Below are 15,544 nucleotides of genomic sequence, written 5' to 3'. Positions count from 1 at the left end.
TCAGCAGCATGGTCAACCTGCAGGGCGGGTTCCAGAATCTACCTCTTCGGGTTAGAAACCGGGCCAGGCCACCCCTCCCGTGGCACCTCCTCACCCCTGCCATCCCCTGGGCTGCCTCTGGGCTGACGCTGCAGGAGGTGTCTTCCTGCCCAATTCCAGCTGCTCGCCCCCCCGCCCCCAGTCTCCTCTGATCCTCACGACCACCCCAAGAGCCTCTCCTCCTCACCTGGGTCTCCCTCAAGCATCTTCTCCTTCCTCGGCTGCTGCTCCTGAGGTCAGCCTACTTGAGGTGACCCAGTGATTGGCAGAGCCAAAATCTGACGTGGGTCCGTCTGACTGTGGAAGCATCTGTGAATGTAGGGAAAGGCTAAAAGCAAAGCCCGATTCTAGGTGCCTCCCTAACACCTGAAACCAGGAGAACTCCAAGGGCAGGTAGCAAGTCCCCCTCCCTCCCTCCGCTACTCCCGCAGTAAGAGCTCCAAGTCACACAGCCCTCCTCATCAAATGGCTGATCCTGCCAAGCCTGCAGAATTATTCCAGAAAGCCAGTCACATCCTGCAGCAGGGGCCAGGGGCCACCCAAGAGCACGTGACCCTGTGTGGTGCGAGGTCCTCTCCTCCGCAGGCTGTGAGCTCATCTACGCGTGTTGTGCGTTCAGCCACTCCCCATAGCCCTAGGGCTGGTTGAACAGAAGATGATTACAACAGTGGGCCCCCACGCACTTATGGTCAATAATCTATGACGAAGGAGGCAAGGATATACAGTGGAGAACAGACAGCCTCTTCAGTAAGTGGTTCTGGGAAAACTGGACAGCTACATGTAAAAGAATGAAGTTAGAACACTCCCTAACACCATACACAAAAATAAACTCAAAATGGATTAGAGACCTAAATGTAAGACCGGACATTATAAAACTCATAGAGGAAAACATAGGAAGAACACTCTTTGACATAAATCACAGCAAGATCTTTTTTGATCCACCTCCTAGAGTAATGGAAATAAAAACAAAAATAAACAAATGGGACCTAATGAAACTTAAAAGCTTTTGCACAGCAAAGGAAACTACACACAGGACAAAAAGACAACCCTCAGAATGGGAGAAAATATTTGCAAATGAATCCACGGACAAAGGATTAATCTCCAAAATATATAAACAGCTCATGAAGCTCAATATTAAAAAAACAAACAACCCAATCAAAAAAATGGGCAGAAGACTTAAATAGACATTTCTCCAAGGAAGACATACAGATGGCCAAGAAGCACATGAAAAGCTGCTCAATATCACTAATTATTAGAGAAATGCAAATCAAAGCTACAATGAGGTATCACCTCACACCAGTTAGAATGGGCATCATCAGAAAATCTACAAACAACAAATGCTGGAGAGGGTGTGGAGAAAAGAGAACCCTCTTGCACTGTTGGTGGGAATGTAAATTGATACAGCCACTATGGAGAACAGTATGGAGATTCCTTAAAAAACTAAAAATAGAATTACCATATGAGCCAGCAATCCCACTACTGGGCATATACCCAGAGAAAACCATAATTCAAAAAGACACATGCACCCCAATGTTCATTGCAGCACTATTTACATTAGCCAGGTCATGGAAGCAACCTAAGTGCCCATCAACAGACGAATGGATAAAGAAGATGTGGTACATATATACAATGGAATATTACTCAGCCATAAAAAGGAACGAAACTGGGTCATTTGCAGAGACGTGGATGGATCTAGAGACTGTCATACAGAGTGAAGTAAGTCAGAAAGAGAAAAACAAATATCATATATTAACGCATATATGTGGAACCTAGAAAAATGGTACAGATGAACCGGTTTGCAGGGCAGAAATAGAGACACAGATGTAGAAAAAAGAAGCATGGACACCAAGGGGGGAAAGTGGCGGGGGTGGTGGTGGTGGCATGAACTGGGAGATTGGGATTGACATGTATACACTAATATGTATAAAATAGATAACTAATAAGAACCTGCTGTCTAAAAAATAAAATAAAATTCAAAAAAATTTTTTAAAAAGAAAAAAAATTTTTAAAAATACAGTGGGCCCCGGGTGCCCGCTGCCCACTGTTGGGGCCATGGTACTAGTTGAAGACGCTCCAGAGTTGGGTGGGGCACCACACTCCAAAGCTGCTGAGCAAGGCTGAAGCAGGGCGAGGAGAGCAGGGCTTTGAAGGGATGCCACAGACTCACCATCAAGACGGGTAATAGCTTCATATTCTACAAAATAAAAATGAATGCAAACATCATAAAATGTTACATTTCAGTGTAGAGATTTTTCACAGCTTTATGGAGATATTCACATACCATGCAATTCACCCCTTGAAGGTATACAGTTCAGTGGTTTTTAGTCTATTCACAGAGCTGTGCCTCCATCATCACACATTTAAACATTTTCTCACATTATCCAAAAAACACACACCTGTTAGCAGTCATCCCTAACTCCTCCTCCCCGGCCCCTGGCGATCACCAATCTCCTTTCTGTCTCTGCGGATCTATCAGGGCTTCTTTTTTTGCTGCCGAATAATATTCCATTGTATGCATGTAGCACATTGTGTTTATCCATTCCTAAGTTGTTTGGACAGTTTGGGTTGTTTGCACGTTTTGGTACTGTGAATAATGCTGCTATGAATGTGCAAGGGTGTGTGTGGACATATGTTTTTATCTGTCTTGGGTATAAGATTATGTTAGGGGACTTTCCTGGTGGTGCAGTGGTTAAGAATCTGTCTGCCAACGCAGGGGACACAGGTTCAAGCCCTGGTCTGGGAATATCCCACATACCACAGAGCAACTAAGCCCGTGCGCCACAAGTACTGAGCCTGCGCTCTAGAGCCCGTGAGCCACAACTACTGAGCCCGCGTGCCACAGCTACTGAAGCCCGTGCGCCTAGAGCCCGTGCTCCGCAATGAGAGACCCCACCGCCGTGAGAAGCCCGCGCACCGCAACAAAGAGTAGCCCCCGCTCGCCGCAAATAGAGAAAGCCCGCGCAGCAACGAAGACCCAACGCAGCCAAAAATAAATAAATAAATTTATAGGAAAAAAAATTATGTTAGAACTGGAATTACTGATCGTACAGTAACTCTACATTTAACCTTGAGATGACTTTTCTAAAGCAGCTGCACCGTTCTGCATTCTCACTAGCAGCGTACAAGGGTTCCAGTTTCTCCACCCCTTCCCCAACACTTGTTATTGTCTTTTTTTATAACCACACTAAAGGGTGTGAAGTGTGATAAAGAGGTGTTATAGGATCTACCTTTTTAATCGTAATCAAACACATTTAGAAATAACACGAAAAAAGCAAACTATTGACAATTCTCCTGAAAAGACCTCTGGATCAGAGAAGCAATCGCTGTTTCATAGTAAATTGACTCTTGTCCACTGAATTTGCCAGGCCAAGAAGTGACTCCCAAATCAGACTGTGTCTTGCTGTGTGATATATTTGCTGGCATCCAAAAGGGAAAGAGTCTTTCGGGGGGGCTAGAACTTGCTTTTTTTCTGTTGCAAAATGTATATTAGGGCCCTCAGGCCCAAGTCAGCGTGAGGGAGACATGGTTTGGGGTAAAGGCCTGAAGTCACAAAACAACGGCAGAGTGCAGCTAGATGTGGCTCACAGACTCTGCTCACAGGGTAGGCTTACAGGGATCTTGTTTTCAGGGCTGAAGCGAGGACAGCCTGGCCCAGCTGAGAGGACCTCTTGTGCTGGCTCTCCCGGCCGTGCCCGCTCGTCACCCCAGAAGTTTACACAGGCAGGGACAGTACACAAACTTAAAAGACCAATCCAGAAGAGTAGAGCAAATAAATCCAAAATAGAGCTCTCTGCACAGAACAATAAATAAAATAGATTACACCACTGAACCTGAGCAAAGAAATGAGAGACGGCACTAAAGTATGTAAGTCTAGTCATGAAAAAAGAGTAAAATGTACCCACCAAATAGACTTGTATCAGAGATATAAGGAAATATAAATTTATGTATATTATGAGCAACCCCATGGCAACACATTTAAAAATCCATTAGAAATGGATTTTCTACAACAGAAGCCCAGGGATACAGAAATCTATCCAGTTATTTTATGGAACTGGCTTAATCTTATGTGACTACATAAAAGTCTAATTTCTGTACAGCAAAGAGTTACAGAAACAAGATTAAAAGAGTCTGCACCATATCTGTGCCACCCAGTACAGATAAAAGGCTAATATCCTGAAAAGACAAAGAGCTCCTTTAAATTGTTAAGAACAAGGCAAACATCCAAAGGAAAGTCAGCGAAACACACAAACGGAGAAGTCACAAGGAGGAACAGCCAATGTCCCTGTCACTTGAAAACACGGGATTTAAAGTGGCTACAAGCTGTGACTCTACCTGACAAGGCAGCAGAAAACAACAACAAACGCAAACCTCCTTGCTGGCATTAACATGAAGCAGCCTTTGGGAGAGAAAGCTGGGGACACCAGCCACATTTTTTTTTTTTTTTTAATTTTTAGCTGCGTTGGGTCTTGGTTGCTGGATGCGGGCTTTCTCTAGTTGCGGTGAGCGGGGGCTACTCTTCGTTGTGGTGCGTGGGCTTCTCACTGCGGTGGCTTCTCTTGTTGCAGAGCACGGGCTCTAGGCACACGGGCTTCAGTAGCTGTGGCTCGCGGGCTTCAGTAGTTGTGGTTTGCGGGCTCTAGAGCTCAGGCTCAGTAGTTGTGGCGCATGGGCTTAGTTGCTCTGGGGCATGTGGGATCTTCCTGGACCAGGACTCGAACCCGTGTCCCCTGCATTGGCAGGCAGATTCTTAACCACTGCACCACCAGGGAAGCCAGAACAATTATGTTTTAATCCTTGCAAAGGTAATAGCAAAAACTGTGAATGTCCGAAGCTGGCTGGGGCTTGCAGGGGCAGGAATTTGTTTAAAGTGCTGGTGAACCTGTAAGCCTTCAGATCCATAGTGAGATCTTTTTATAACATCCATGCGATGACGGAGGGACTTGACGCCTGCCCTGACGGTGCTGGCTAAATAACTCACGGCTGAAGCACCCCCTCAGCCGGGGCTTCCTTGACGGTAAAGTGGGAATAACGCTACAACCACCCTGTGAGATGGGATGAGGGTGACACAGACTGTTGACTGAGACGTACCCGCATTGGCCCAGCTACAAGGGCCATCTTGAGGGTTCTTAGGTACAGTTTAATCCTGTTGTTGCTGACAATGATCCCCGCCAGTGACACTGCTGATGAAGAAACAGGCCCGCAGTGAGAGCCGAGCCAGGATGCCAATGCCAGGGACTACAGGTAGCCCTTGCGGGGAACTCTCCCTGCACTTCTATCTTGTTTAATCCCCACAAACATCTGTTGAGGTGGACACGATCACCAGTCCCATTTTACAATGAAGGAAGACAGTGCTCGGGAGGTAAGGGGTTCTAGGCCCAGGCCATCCAGCCTGTAAGCGGCCAGCTCTCAATCCACACTGAAACCTCCGGGATCCACAGACCCAGGTTCGCATCCAGCACACGTCCCCCCGCGCCACTCTCCAGGCATCCCAGCACATGTCCTTCTGTTGACTGGGTGGGTCTCTTTGGCCCACATCCCAGATGCTAGCCTCTTCTGTCAGGAGGAAATGCAGTGACACGGCCTCACCAGTCAGGGCCCCTTGACCTGGGTGCAGGAATGCAGTGTTCCTCATCGGGGGGGATGGCCACAGCTTCACCCCACTCGCAGCATGGTACATGCAAGAGAAGTGGACGTATCGGCTCATGCTGGCACAGGCGATGGGCAGCTTTTCCTTCTCCAGGGAAGCCTGGAGAACCTGTAGAGCAGTGCCCAGCAGGTCTTAAGGGACAGTCACAAGTCATGGCAGGAGCACTTGGTCGCAGTGGGGTGGCCAGTGGCAGCCTCTACTGCTTCATCCATACACTCCAAGCTCTCTTCCAGGCTGGTTTCTGGTCCCGGAGGGTATCAGGGCCTTAAGGGCAGGACACTGGGCCTCAAGGTGGACCAGCCCAGTCTCTGCTGCTATGTGCCAGCTGTCAAACGATACTGGACCTACTGTGTGCTCCAGGAGGAAGTAGGCCTGGGCCAAAGCAGGGGTGGCCAGCCTGGGCCTCTGCTGCTATGTTCACACAGCCCCAGCTCCCTTCCTAGCCAGGGTCTCTCATGGAGGGAACGGGCGTGTGAACAAACCTGACGACCTAGTGTGTGTAGGGAGGTGGGCTGGACCACAGTGGGCCCAGATTGAGTCCAGCTGTGTGCACCAGTGCCAAGAAGGGGCTGTGGTTCTGTGGGGGACAGACGGGGCTCCCTTGGCCCCAAGGGCAGAGAAACAGTCAATGACAACAGGAACAGCCACATCCCGGAAGATAACCCCAGGGATGGCCCGCAGTGCCTGGTCTGCTGTGCTCAGGCTGCACACAGCGCCCGGCCACCGCCACCGATGAGAAGATTCTCATAGCAAACCCACCTTAAGATGCCCAGGGAGCCGTGGGGCCATGATACTGCCCCGGGGACGTCACCCAGCAACAGCTGCTCCTGCTAACATCCCCCTGCCTACTGCTCCCACAGTGGCCCCTAAGACACTGTGTACTCTGTTCCCCAGAAGCCTGTGCCTCTGCTCCCCCCAGAGGGACTTGCCGCAGGGCCTTTGCACATGCACTCTGCCAGACACACTCTTCCCCCAGTCACACCCTTCCTGCCTCAGCCCAACGCCCTCTGGCCTGTGTCAGCCTGCCCATCATGGCACTTCTCCCCACATCCTCCAGACCACGTCCACATCCACTGGCCTAGCCCAGCCCCAGCTGCATCAGAGGCCACAAATGACCCACAGATAGAGTTGTCTCTCCACCTGGGGTGGCTGTGGGGCTGCGGGCTCCTCCCACACCCCTGGCCTTGCCCAGACAAGGCCACTCCTCAAGAAGGGGGGGACCCTGAAGTAAGTGAGGGCACCGGCCCCTGCACTCCTTGCTTGTTTCCGCATCCACACAGACATCTGTGTACACATCCAAGTTTATTCTCGCTCTGCTGCGGGGCCAGGGTCATCCCACACTGTGCAGCTGGGGATAAGGCCAGGCTCGGGTTCCTGGCGACCCCGTGCAGGTCTGGGGTGTGGGTGACAATACAAGAGGGGGTGGTGATCAGCGTTGGGCCTAGTGCCTTCGGATGCCCTGTGGGCTGACCCGAGGGTTAGAGTCTCCAGGCTCCCTCACATACTGCCCGGTATATGTCTGACGTCAGGGGCCGGAAGGCTCGGGCCCGGTTGTCCAGCAGGTACAGGGGGTCAGCAACAATGCCCACGTTGAAGCCCTCGCGCACCAACCGGGACTTCACCAGTTTGAACGTGCTTGTGATCTCCAAGGCGTCCTGCAAGGGCAGAGACTGTAACCCCGACTGTGACTGTCCCGCCGAGACCTCCCACCCACCTACTCCAGCCACGGCGAGCTCACCTGAACACGGATGAAATGGGGGGCAGCGTAGGCGGGGAGCCAAGTGCGCACGTGCTGGTACAGCCTCTGCCCGTCAAAGGCCTGGCCGGGGGCCAGCTGCACGGCAGCCATGCCCACCTTGCCCTCACATCCTGTGGAGCACATGCATCCTCGGCGGACCCGCCTCACAGTGCCCGCGGCTGGCTCTCTCCCCTGGGTCCCAGCAGCCCCCCGCCTGTAACAAGGCTCCGGCACCACCCACAAAGCAGTTGGCGGGTTAGAATGAGGTGAACCCCCCGCACCTGGCACAGGCACACCGTAGACGTTCACCTCCTGCAGGAAGTCCACGAGTGACAGCACGCCCTCCACCTCCCGCGTGGACACGTTCTCACCCTTCCACCTGCGGGGTTGGAGGGGGTGCTGGGACCAGGGCCCGGGAGAGGAGGCCCCGCCCCTGACCAAGCCCCGCCTCCCGGCGACTAGGCCCCATCCCCTCCGGAATTCAGAAGTCCCGCCCCTGGAAAGGAGAGGCCCCGCCTCCTTCCACAAGCCCCGCCCCCTCCAGAATCCAGAAGCCCCGCCCTGAGAAACCCCGCGGGACCGGAAGGTGTCCCCGAGGCGGTCGCGGAAGTAGAGGAAGCCTTCGTCGTCCAGGGCCAGCACGTCCCCGGTGTTGTAGTAAAGGTCGTTCGGGCGCCGCACGTTCTTCACCAACTTCCTTTCTGTGTGCTCCCGGGGCCCACGGTAGCCCAGGAAAGGTTGGTGACGCAGCACCTGGGTCAGCAGGAGCCCTGCCTCCCCTGGGGGGTAGGAGTGGGAGTCGGGCATTAGCCGTGGACGAGAACATCAGGGGCCCACCAGGCCGCGGCCGGGACTCTGACAGAGAAGAGACAGAGAGAGACCCAGAAACAGATCCAGAGACAGAAAATGAGAGGCAGAAGGAGAGAGAAGGTGGCATCAGGGAGTCCATTAGAAATAGGGGACCACCGCCGCGGAAAGGAACCCGGAGGAGTCTCTGCAGGGAGGGTCGGGAAGGGAGACGCTAGGGGGATGGATGAGTCTTCAGCTGCTGCGAAGTCGAGCTTGTGGAAGGACAATTAAGGCTCGTACTGTGTGGCCCCACAGGGGCAGAAATAGAATCAGCGGGTGGAAATTGCAGGGAGGCAGCTGAGGTCAATATAAAGAAGATCCTTGCAATCACCAGTTAGCTATCAGTGTAATGGGCTGTTCCAGGGGGTAGTCAGCAACTTTGTAGGCGTGCACATAGGGCTGGGTTCATTCACTCAACAAACTGACCTCTGGCCGTGGGCCACACAATATGCTGGGGGTAGATATTAAATAATTGTATGTATAGCACAATACCTGCCACATAGTAAATGTTATCTAAGTGTTAAAGAAAGAAAGAAAGAAAAGAAATAGGGAAAGGCTAACAAGGATGGGCGAGGGAGAGAGGCAAATGGTGGTGGGAAGAGAGCGATTCCGCCAGGACCTTGCAACGCCCCCGGAGAGAAGACCCTAGGAGAAGGTTCAGGACAAGAGATAGATGACTGGGAGGATGTGACTTCCACAGAAAGCTCAAGAGAACAAGTCAAATGGACGAGAGGTTGAGGCAGAGCTGGGCAGAGCTGACAAGCTGCGAGGGAGAGCGCCCCGGACCGCCGTCAGACAGGCCTGGGGCTCAGGGTCAGGTGAGGACTGCAGACACCACCACTGGACCTCAGCCTCAAGGCTTTGGGTGGCTTGTTCCAGCCACGGAGGAGACTGAGGGTCTCCACCCTTCCCACACCCTGGGAAGGTTCTCCAGCCCCCATACCTGGCCTCGCAGGGATGCAGAGGCCCCAGCTGTCCCTCACAGGCTCCTCTGTCTCCATGCTGTACTGTACAAGCTCGAAGGGGGACAGCATCTGAGTGGAGGGTGGGGAGATGTCAGCAGAGGTCCTGTGGGCTCAGCCTCAATCAGGGCCACTGTCACACCCAACACACTCACTCGAAGGAAGCAGCTTATCTTGCCCTGGGCCCCACAGCGCCCTGGATAGTTGACAAAGCCACCGTTGCCTTCCGTGGAGCCGTAGACTTCCCAGATCCGAATGGGGCCAAAGCGCTGCTGGAAGGTCTCCCACACTTCTGCCCGGAGTCCACTGCCAATCGCCAGGCGGACTTTATGTGTTCGGTCCTCTGGCCGCTGCAGGGACATCCCAAGAAGGGTGAGGAGGAGGTGCCCTTGGGTGTGCCCAGGAACCCTTACCCGGGAGGGCTATCTTGGGTCCTGACCTGAGGAGCTACCTGGGAGGTGATGGGGGGCCTTTACCTTGGTGATCTACCTGAGTTCTTACTTGAGCAGTTACCTGTAGTCTGTACCTGGAGAGTTACTTGCAGGGGTTACCTGCAGAGGTTACCTGGGAACCTTACCTGGAGCGATATCTAGGGGTGACTGGAGGCCTCATCTGGGGTCTTACCTAGGGGAAACATCTGGGGTCTTATATAGGGGTAGTTACCTGAAGCTTTTACCTGGGGGGGGGTGGTTAACTGGAGGCCTTACCAGGAGGGGTTACTTGGGGGCCTTTACCTGAAGGTAACCTGGGGAGTGACTTGAAGCTTCATCTTGGGGAGTTATCTGGGAGCCTTACTTGGGGGTAGTTACCAGGAGCCTTTCCCTGAGGGGTTACCTAGAGACTATATTTGGAAGGATACCTGGGGACCTTGCTTAGAGACAGTTACCCAGGGTCCATACATCATTGATACATAGCATGAGGCCAGCTCACATCTAGTGAGTTTATCCTGAGCCACACCCTGTTCTAGGCACTTTATGTGTTTAATTCTCACAATACTCCCTTGAGGTATTATTCCTGATTTCCAGAAGAGGACACTGAGGCTGAGAGACGTGAAGTCACCTGCCCAAGATAGCACAGCTGATCATCAAAGCAGCCATGACTGGAAACCTTGTGTGGGACTCTGTCCGTGCCTCTTGTCTGGGGTGTTTTATTGATACCTGAGCAACCTTGCTTGAGCCCTGGACTGAATCTACCTGAGATCTTTACCTGGGATGACTCCTGGGGTGTCCACCTTGGAGCCCTAATCTTAGCACCTCACCTGGGGGGTGTTGCACAGGTACCGCAGGACCTCGCCCACATACTGGATCACAGTCACACCATGCTGCCGACAGTCGTCCCAGAAGCAGGAGGCAGAGAACTTGGGGGCCAGGACACAGGTCACTCCTTGGAGGGAGGAGAGGAAAGGGTTTCAGGTCATCCTTCCAAGCCACTGTGAGAAGCTGCTTTGATCACCTGGCTGTGGCCCCTGAAACCCAAGATGACATCAGGCTCACCTCTGTGTTGCTGGCCCAGCCAAAACTATTCCCATGAGAAGAGCACAGCCGAGCCTGAGTTTGAATCCCGTCTCCAGAATGTGTGGAAAGCTCGGTGCCTGGTACAAAGTGAGCACTGCTGAATACGGGCTGTGAGTAGGAATCACTCTTGATTGTGATAAATGTCTTAGGAATGTCTAGCTCGGCAAATGGATAGATGGATGAATGGGTAGGTGGGTGGAAGGATGGATGGGTGATGGATGGGCGGGTTGGTGGATGGATATATGGATGTTCTGAAGGATGGACACATGGATTAATACATCTTAGGGGCCACTACATCCACTCCAGGAAAGTGCTCCCTCCCTTTCTGATCCCCTCCTCTGCAGCTGGCTCTGTGGATGGCACTCTCCTTACCTCAACCCTAACCCTCAACAAAACCCTGAAAGCTAAGTACCATCCCTGCACCCAAAGGGACGATGGCTCGTGTGCTTGGTGAGGTAGCAAGTATGTGTCTTCTTCGAGGCTGTATCTTGACGGAGGTGAAATATAATGCCCTCTCTGTGAAAATGGATGCTGGGTCCTTGAAAGAGATAGCTTTGTTAGCAACCCCTAGTGAAATGCCTGGATTCGGGAAAGGTCTTCAAGAGCTGCTAAAACCAGGGGGGAGGTTGATAAGGATTTTTCCAATGAAAGCTTCCCAATTCTTCTCAGCCTAAGGTAGGATCCCAGTTTTGAGCAGCCTCCAATGTGACAAATTAGCAGGCACTTTGCACCCCACCAAGGTTCTTGACAAGAATAATTGAACTGAATCTGAAAACATCTCTAGAGGGAACATCTAGTCTACCAGGAAGTGTGGGAGGGAGAGGAGCAGAGACCAAGCAAGCAAGTACAATGAGAAGAGTTTAACTGCAAAAAGACAGTAAGACAATTGGGGAAATTTTTAACATGAAGTGCACATCAGATAATATCAAAGAGTTACTGTTAATTTTTTCAGGTGTGATGATCACTCTCGTTACAGTTTTTTAAGGCCTTACCTGTTAGAGATACATACTGCAATATTCACCAACAAAAAGATAGCGTCTGGGATTTGCTCCAAAATAATCCAGAAAGCAGGAAGGGAGTACATACGAAATAAAATTGGCAACATGTTAACAATTGTTGAGGCTGGGTGAGGATATGGGAAGCGTCATCAAACTATCTGCTCTGCTTTAGTGTATGTTTGAAACTGTCCATGATTTTAAATTTTTTAAATAAAATATGAGTAAAAAGACAAGTGGGAATAAGGGGGAGGCGATAAATGAAACACAGAAGAGCAGCATGCTGATGGTGGCTGAAGCTGGGTGGTGAGGACCTGAGGATGCATGTAGAGAATTTTAGAAATTTTTATATTTCAAAATTTTCCATGTTAAAATTTCAGGGAAGAAAACCAAACAAACAAACAACAACAACAACAACAAAACAGACCAGCGCAGTCTGTTGACTGAATTCATGGTCAGGTGTCTGGGGAGACAGCCTGATGGAGTGCTTGGTGAGTGTTCCCTCACTGGCTCCGCCTGCGACGACAGATATGAGTGACCAACACTCATATCAGCTCTTTCACCTCCTGACCACAGCACAGCCATTAAGGACGGTCTGGGTGTCCAACCCTCTGTCCAGGTAGCCCTGGGGCTCACTGTCCCTTGTCGAAGGTAAAAACCTGGGGTGCTGGGTAACCTCTGGGGCCTTGACATCCAGTCTGGCAGTCCTGTGGATTGGGGGGTGGTCCTCAGAGAAGGGCTTACCAAGCTCCAGGCAGCTAAGGACCCCAAGGACCAGCCCCATCGTGTGGTACAGAGGCAAGACCGTGTAGACCACGTCATCCGCTGTGACCCCACACAGGGTCAGCATCCCGCTTATCTGCAGCGCCCGCTCATACGTGAGGATGGCTGGCTTCGGGAGCCCTGGGGGATGAAGGAACGGGAAGAGTGGGGTGGTGCACGGACAGCACTCGAGGCACCTGCACGCAGGAGTGGGTCTCCAGGGCCAGGTCTGCGTGGTCAGGGGTTTGAGGCTCCCGAAAAGTGGTCAAGCGTGGGACCTGTGGGTGGGCTTGGGGAGGACAAGTTGGACGAGTTCAGAGGCTGAATTCCAAAGTTCAGGGTTTCAGCGGCTGTTTACTGGGCAGAGGCAGGATTCTGGCGCTGACCATTCAGATAACACTGGGGGTCAGAGTTCGGCCAGGTGTCAAAATCAAAGGGCAGGGTGGGTTTCAGGTCAAGTTTGAGGCACAGGTCAGGCTTGGAGTCACGTCAGCGGAAGGGTTCAGAGGTTGGGCTAGGCTGCTGGGCGCCCTCACCGGTGGTCCCCGAGGTGTAGATGAACAGGGCTGGGCTTCTCAGCTTGATCTCAGCTCGATGGTCAGCGGGCACGGGGTCTGAGGGTGCAGCATCCAGGGCAGCCCCCAGAGCCCTCACCCCCGGCGTGGGGGAGGAGCGGCTGAGGTAGAAGCAGCGGATGTTCTCTGCCTGCAGCTTGGGAAGGACCTCCTCCAGGTTCTCCCGGAGGTCTGTGGGAATGCGTCAGAGGAGGAATTTAGAGGAGGCCCACCTTTGAGGTGGGGGGGGGGGGACCCGAGATGTGGGAGAGGAGCCCACTGCCAGCCATCGAGGAAGCAGCCAGCAGAGAAGAGCACCTGCCTTATCTGTAAAGAACCCCGTAATTAGTATTTGGGGGCAAAAAAAGTTGAAATAGCCATGTTGAAGAAAACACAAAGCAGAACTCTGGTGCCTTCTGAATTACTTTCCAGCAACTAAGTTTTGGCCCTAATTGCCTGGGGGTGGGTGAGGGGCACGGAGCTCTTGCCCAGACCCCACCAGGACCCTCTGAACTGCAATCCTCCACGTCTGTCTCCTGCCACTGTCCCCACCGCATCCGACCTCCGCTGGTCTCTGAGATCCTCACCTGGGTCCACCACCAGCACCCGAGCCCCAGAGCTCAGCACCGAGTGCACCAGGGGCGCCCCCCGGCCGTGCGGATTAATCCAGGCCACCGGACAGCCCAGCTTGGCCAGCCCGAGCCACAGACCCAGAGCAGGAATGGTCTGCGAGGGCAGCACGAGGAGGGCGGTGGGCTCCTGAGCGCGGGGCCCCGTGGCGCCGCCCAGCTCGGCCTTCATGACCCACGCCGCCCGGCAGGCCCTGGCGTCCAGCTCCCCGAAGGTGACCGACCGGCTCCCCGGCCCCGTCCACACCAAGATCGCGCGCCCTGGCTGCGCTCGCACCCGCCGCTCGAAGGAATCTACGAAGGTGTCAGGTGGCTGGCGGCTCAAGCGCGCCCAGATGTTCAGGCCCAGGCGGAGAATCTTGAAGACGTAGGCCAGGTCTGCAGGCAGCCAGCGCAGCCCTGGGGGCGGCTGCGTGGGCAGCAGAGCCAGCGTGAGGGCCGCAGCCGCCAGACTCAGCCAGTGGGGCATCCAGGGGCCGAGCCAGGGCCACGCCAGCACAGCCAGGCCCAGCAGCACACAGCAGGCGGAGTCTCCCAGGAGCCAGCGCAGGGCCAGGGCCACTGCTGCAGGCCATGCGGACTGCCCCAGGCCTCGCAGCAGCAACAGCAGCAACAGCAAGAAGGCCAGTCGTCCCCAGATGCCCATCGTACCTGCTCCTGCCTCAGGGAAACGTCCAGGAATGCCCACCTCTTGCCCGGGCTGATGACCCGTCAGCCCCGCCCCCTGGCGGTGACCCAGAGGCTGTTGACCATGGTGGTGACTCCAGGACTCTGCCTCCAGCCCTTCTTAACCCCAACTGTTTCACTCTGCCTGGTCTTCCGCGTGGTTCCAGCCCCTCTGCCTCTGTCCCCCACGCTGCGCCCCAGGCACTTGGGAAATAGGCAGAAATCCCTCTCCCAGGAAACTGAACTTCCAGCCATGCCAAATGCAAATTCAGCAGGATAGCAGGGCAGCTCTGGTTGTAAGCATTGCCTTCCCATCTGCAAACCTCACCAGGAGGTTCTCCTGTGGCACCTACTTAATCTGAATCCTCCGGGAGATGGGTCCTGGCCGGGATGAGCCCCCAGCCTCCTGCCAGGTACACAGCAGGTGCTCAGTAAGCCCTTGAACACCTGCAGTGCCCGAATTCAAACCCAGCTCTGATCCCCAACCCATGTGGTCCACTCTGACTCTCTGCCTTACCCTTGGCATCAATGGGAACCACGCTCAGGGTTCAGGAGGCTGAACTCTGCCTGGAATGTGGGTCTGGCAGTCTATGCACGGTTGGACCAGGAAAGCCTTAGCCCCCCTCCTCTGGGAGGCAGTCACAGGGGGTAGCGCAGAGAAACGTTGCCATTGGCCTAGGATCACGGCAAGCCGGGCTACTGGAGTGCCCTACAGGCCACACCGCCCTCACCGGCTCCAGATACTTTGGACCGGGGTGCCCAGGCCACGTGCCGACAGTGTGATGGGGGCACACGAAGAGTAGCCTCGAACTGACACTGGCTGGCCATCTTCCGCAGCCCAATGGGCAGCCCAAGGGTCCCGGCTGCCGCTTTCTGCCCTTCCCCCATCCCAGCCCTGCCTGGCACTTCCGACCTTGCCGGCCAGGACAGCTATCCTGGGGCTCGGACCCCCTAGTGGCAGCCTGGCCCCAAAGACCCCCTGGACCCCCCAAAAGTGAGGTGCTCAACCATCATGCCCATCAGGACAGGGGAGGAGAAGTCTGAAGGCTAGAGAGTCTGTCTGGAAGATCTGGGGGGAGGGGCCTCGAAATCTGTATCTTGGGTGGCAGCAGCTGGGATTGTGGCTGCGAACTTCCCACACGTGGCCTCCCTCTCCGAGACCCGCCTGTACCCCTCCCCACAGGACCGA

The 15,544-nt window shown here is 53.8% G+C and overlaps 1 protein-coding gene and 1 long non-coding RNA gene across 2 annotated transcripts; one reads left to right on the top strand and one right to left on the bottom strand.

Moving 5' to 3' along the window:
• Window positions 1-6,975: 6,975 nt before the first annotated feature.
• Window positions 6,976-14,335, bottom strand: SLC27A5 (solute carrier family 27 member 5). Its single transcript, XM_059903875.1, has 10 exons — window positions 13,648-14,335; window positions 13,043-13,252; window positions 12,489-12,647; window positions 10,494-10,618; window positions 9,391-9,585; window positions 9,217-9,307; window positions 8,005-8,203; window positions 7,706-7,803; window positions 7,425-7,555; window positions 6,976-7,341 (listed from the first exon to the last, which is right to left on the bottom strand). The coding sequence occupies exons 1-10, from the start codon at window positions 14,333-14,335 to the stop codon at window positions 7,165-7,167; spliced, it is 2,073 nt and encodes a 690-aa protein (XP_059759858.1). The 3' UTR covers window positions 6,976-7,164.
• On the top strand, window positions 7,996-11,980 carry LOC132353027 (uncharacterized). Its single transcript, XR_009498935.1, has 2 exons — window positions 7,996-9,607; window positions 10,261-11,980. It is a non-coding gene; the product is annotated as an uncharacterized LOC132353027 (long non-coding RNA).
• Window positions 14,336-15,544: the final 1,209 nt, after the last annotated feature.

This window comes from Balaenoptera ricei, chromosome 19 (assembly GCF_028023285.1).
Source record: "Balaenoptera ricei isolate mBalRic1 chromosome 19, mBalRic1.hap2, whole genome shotgun sequence".
NCBI classification, from domain to species: Eukaryota; Metazoa; Chordata; class Mammalia; order Artiodactyla; family Balaenopteridae; genus Balaenoptera; species Balaenoptera ricei.
Note: the sequence above shows the minus strand (reverse complement) of the source record. Positions and strands in the feature narration are given on the sequence as shown.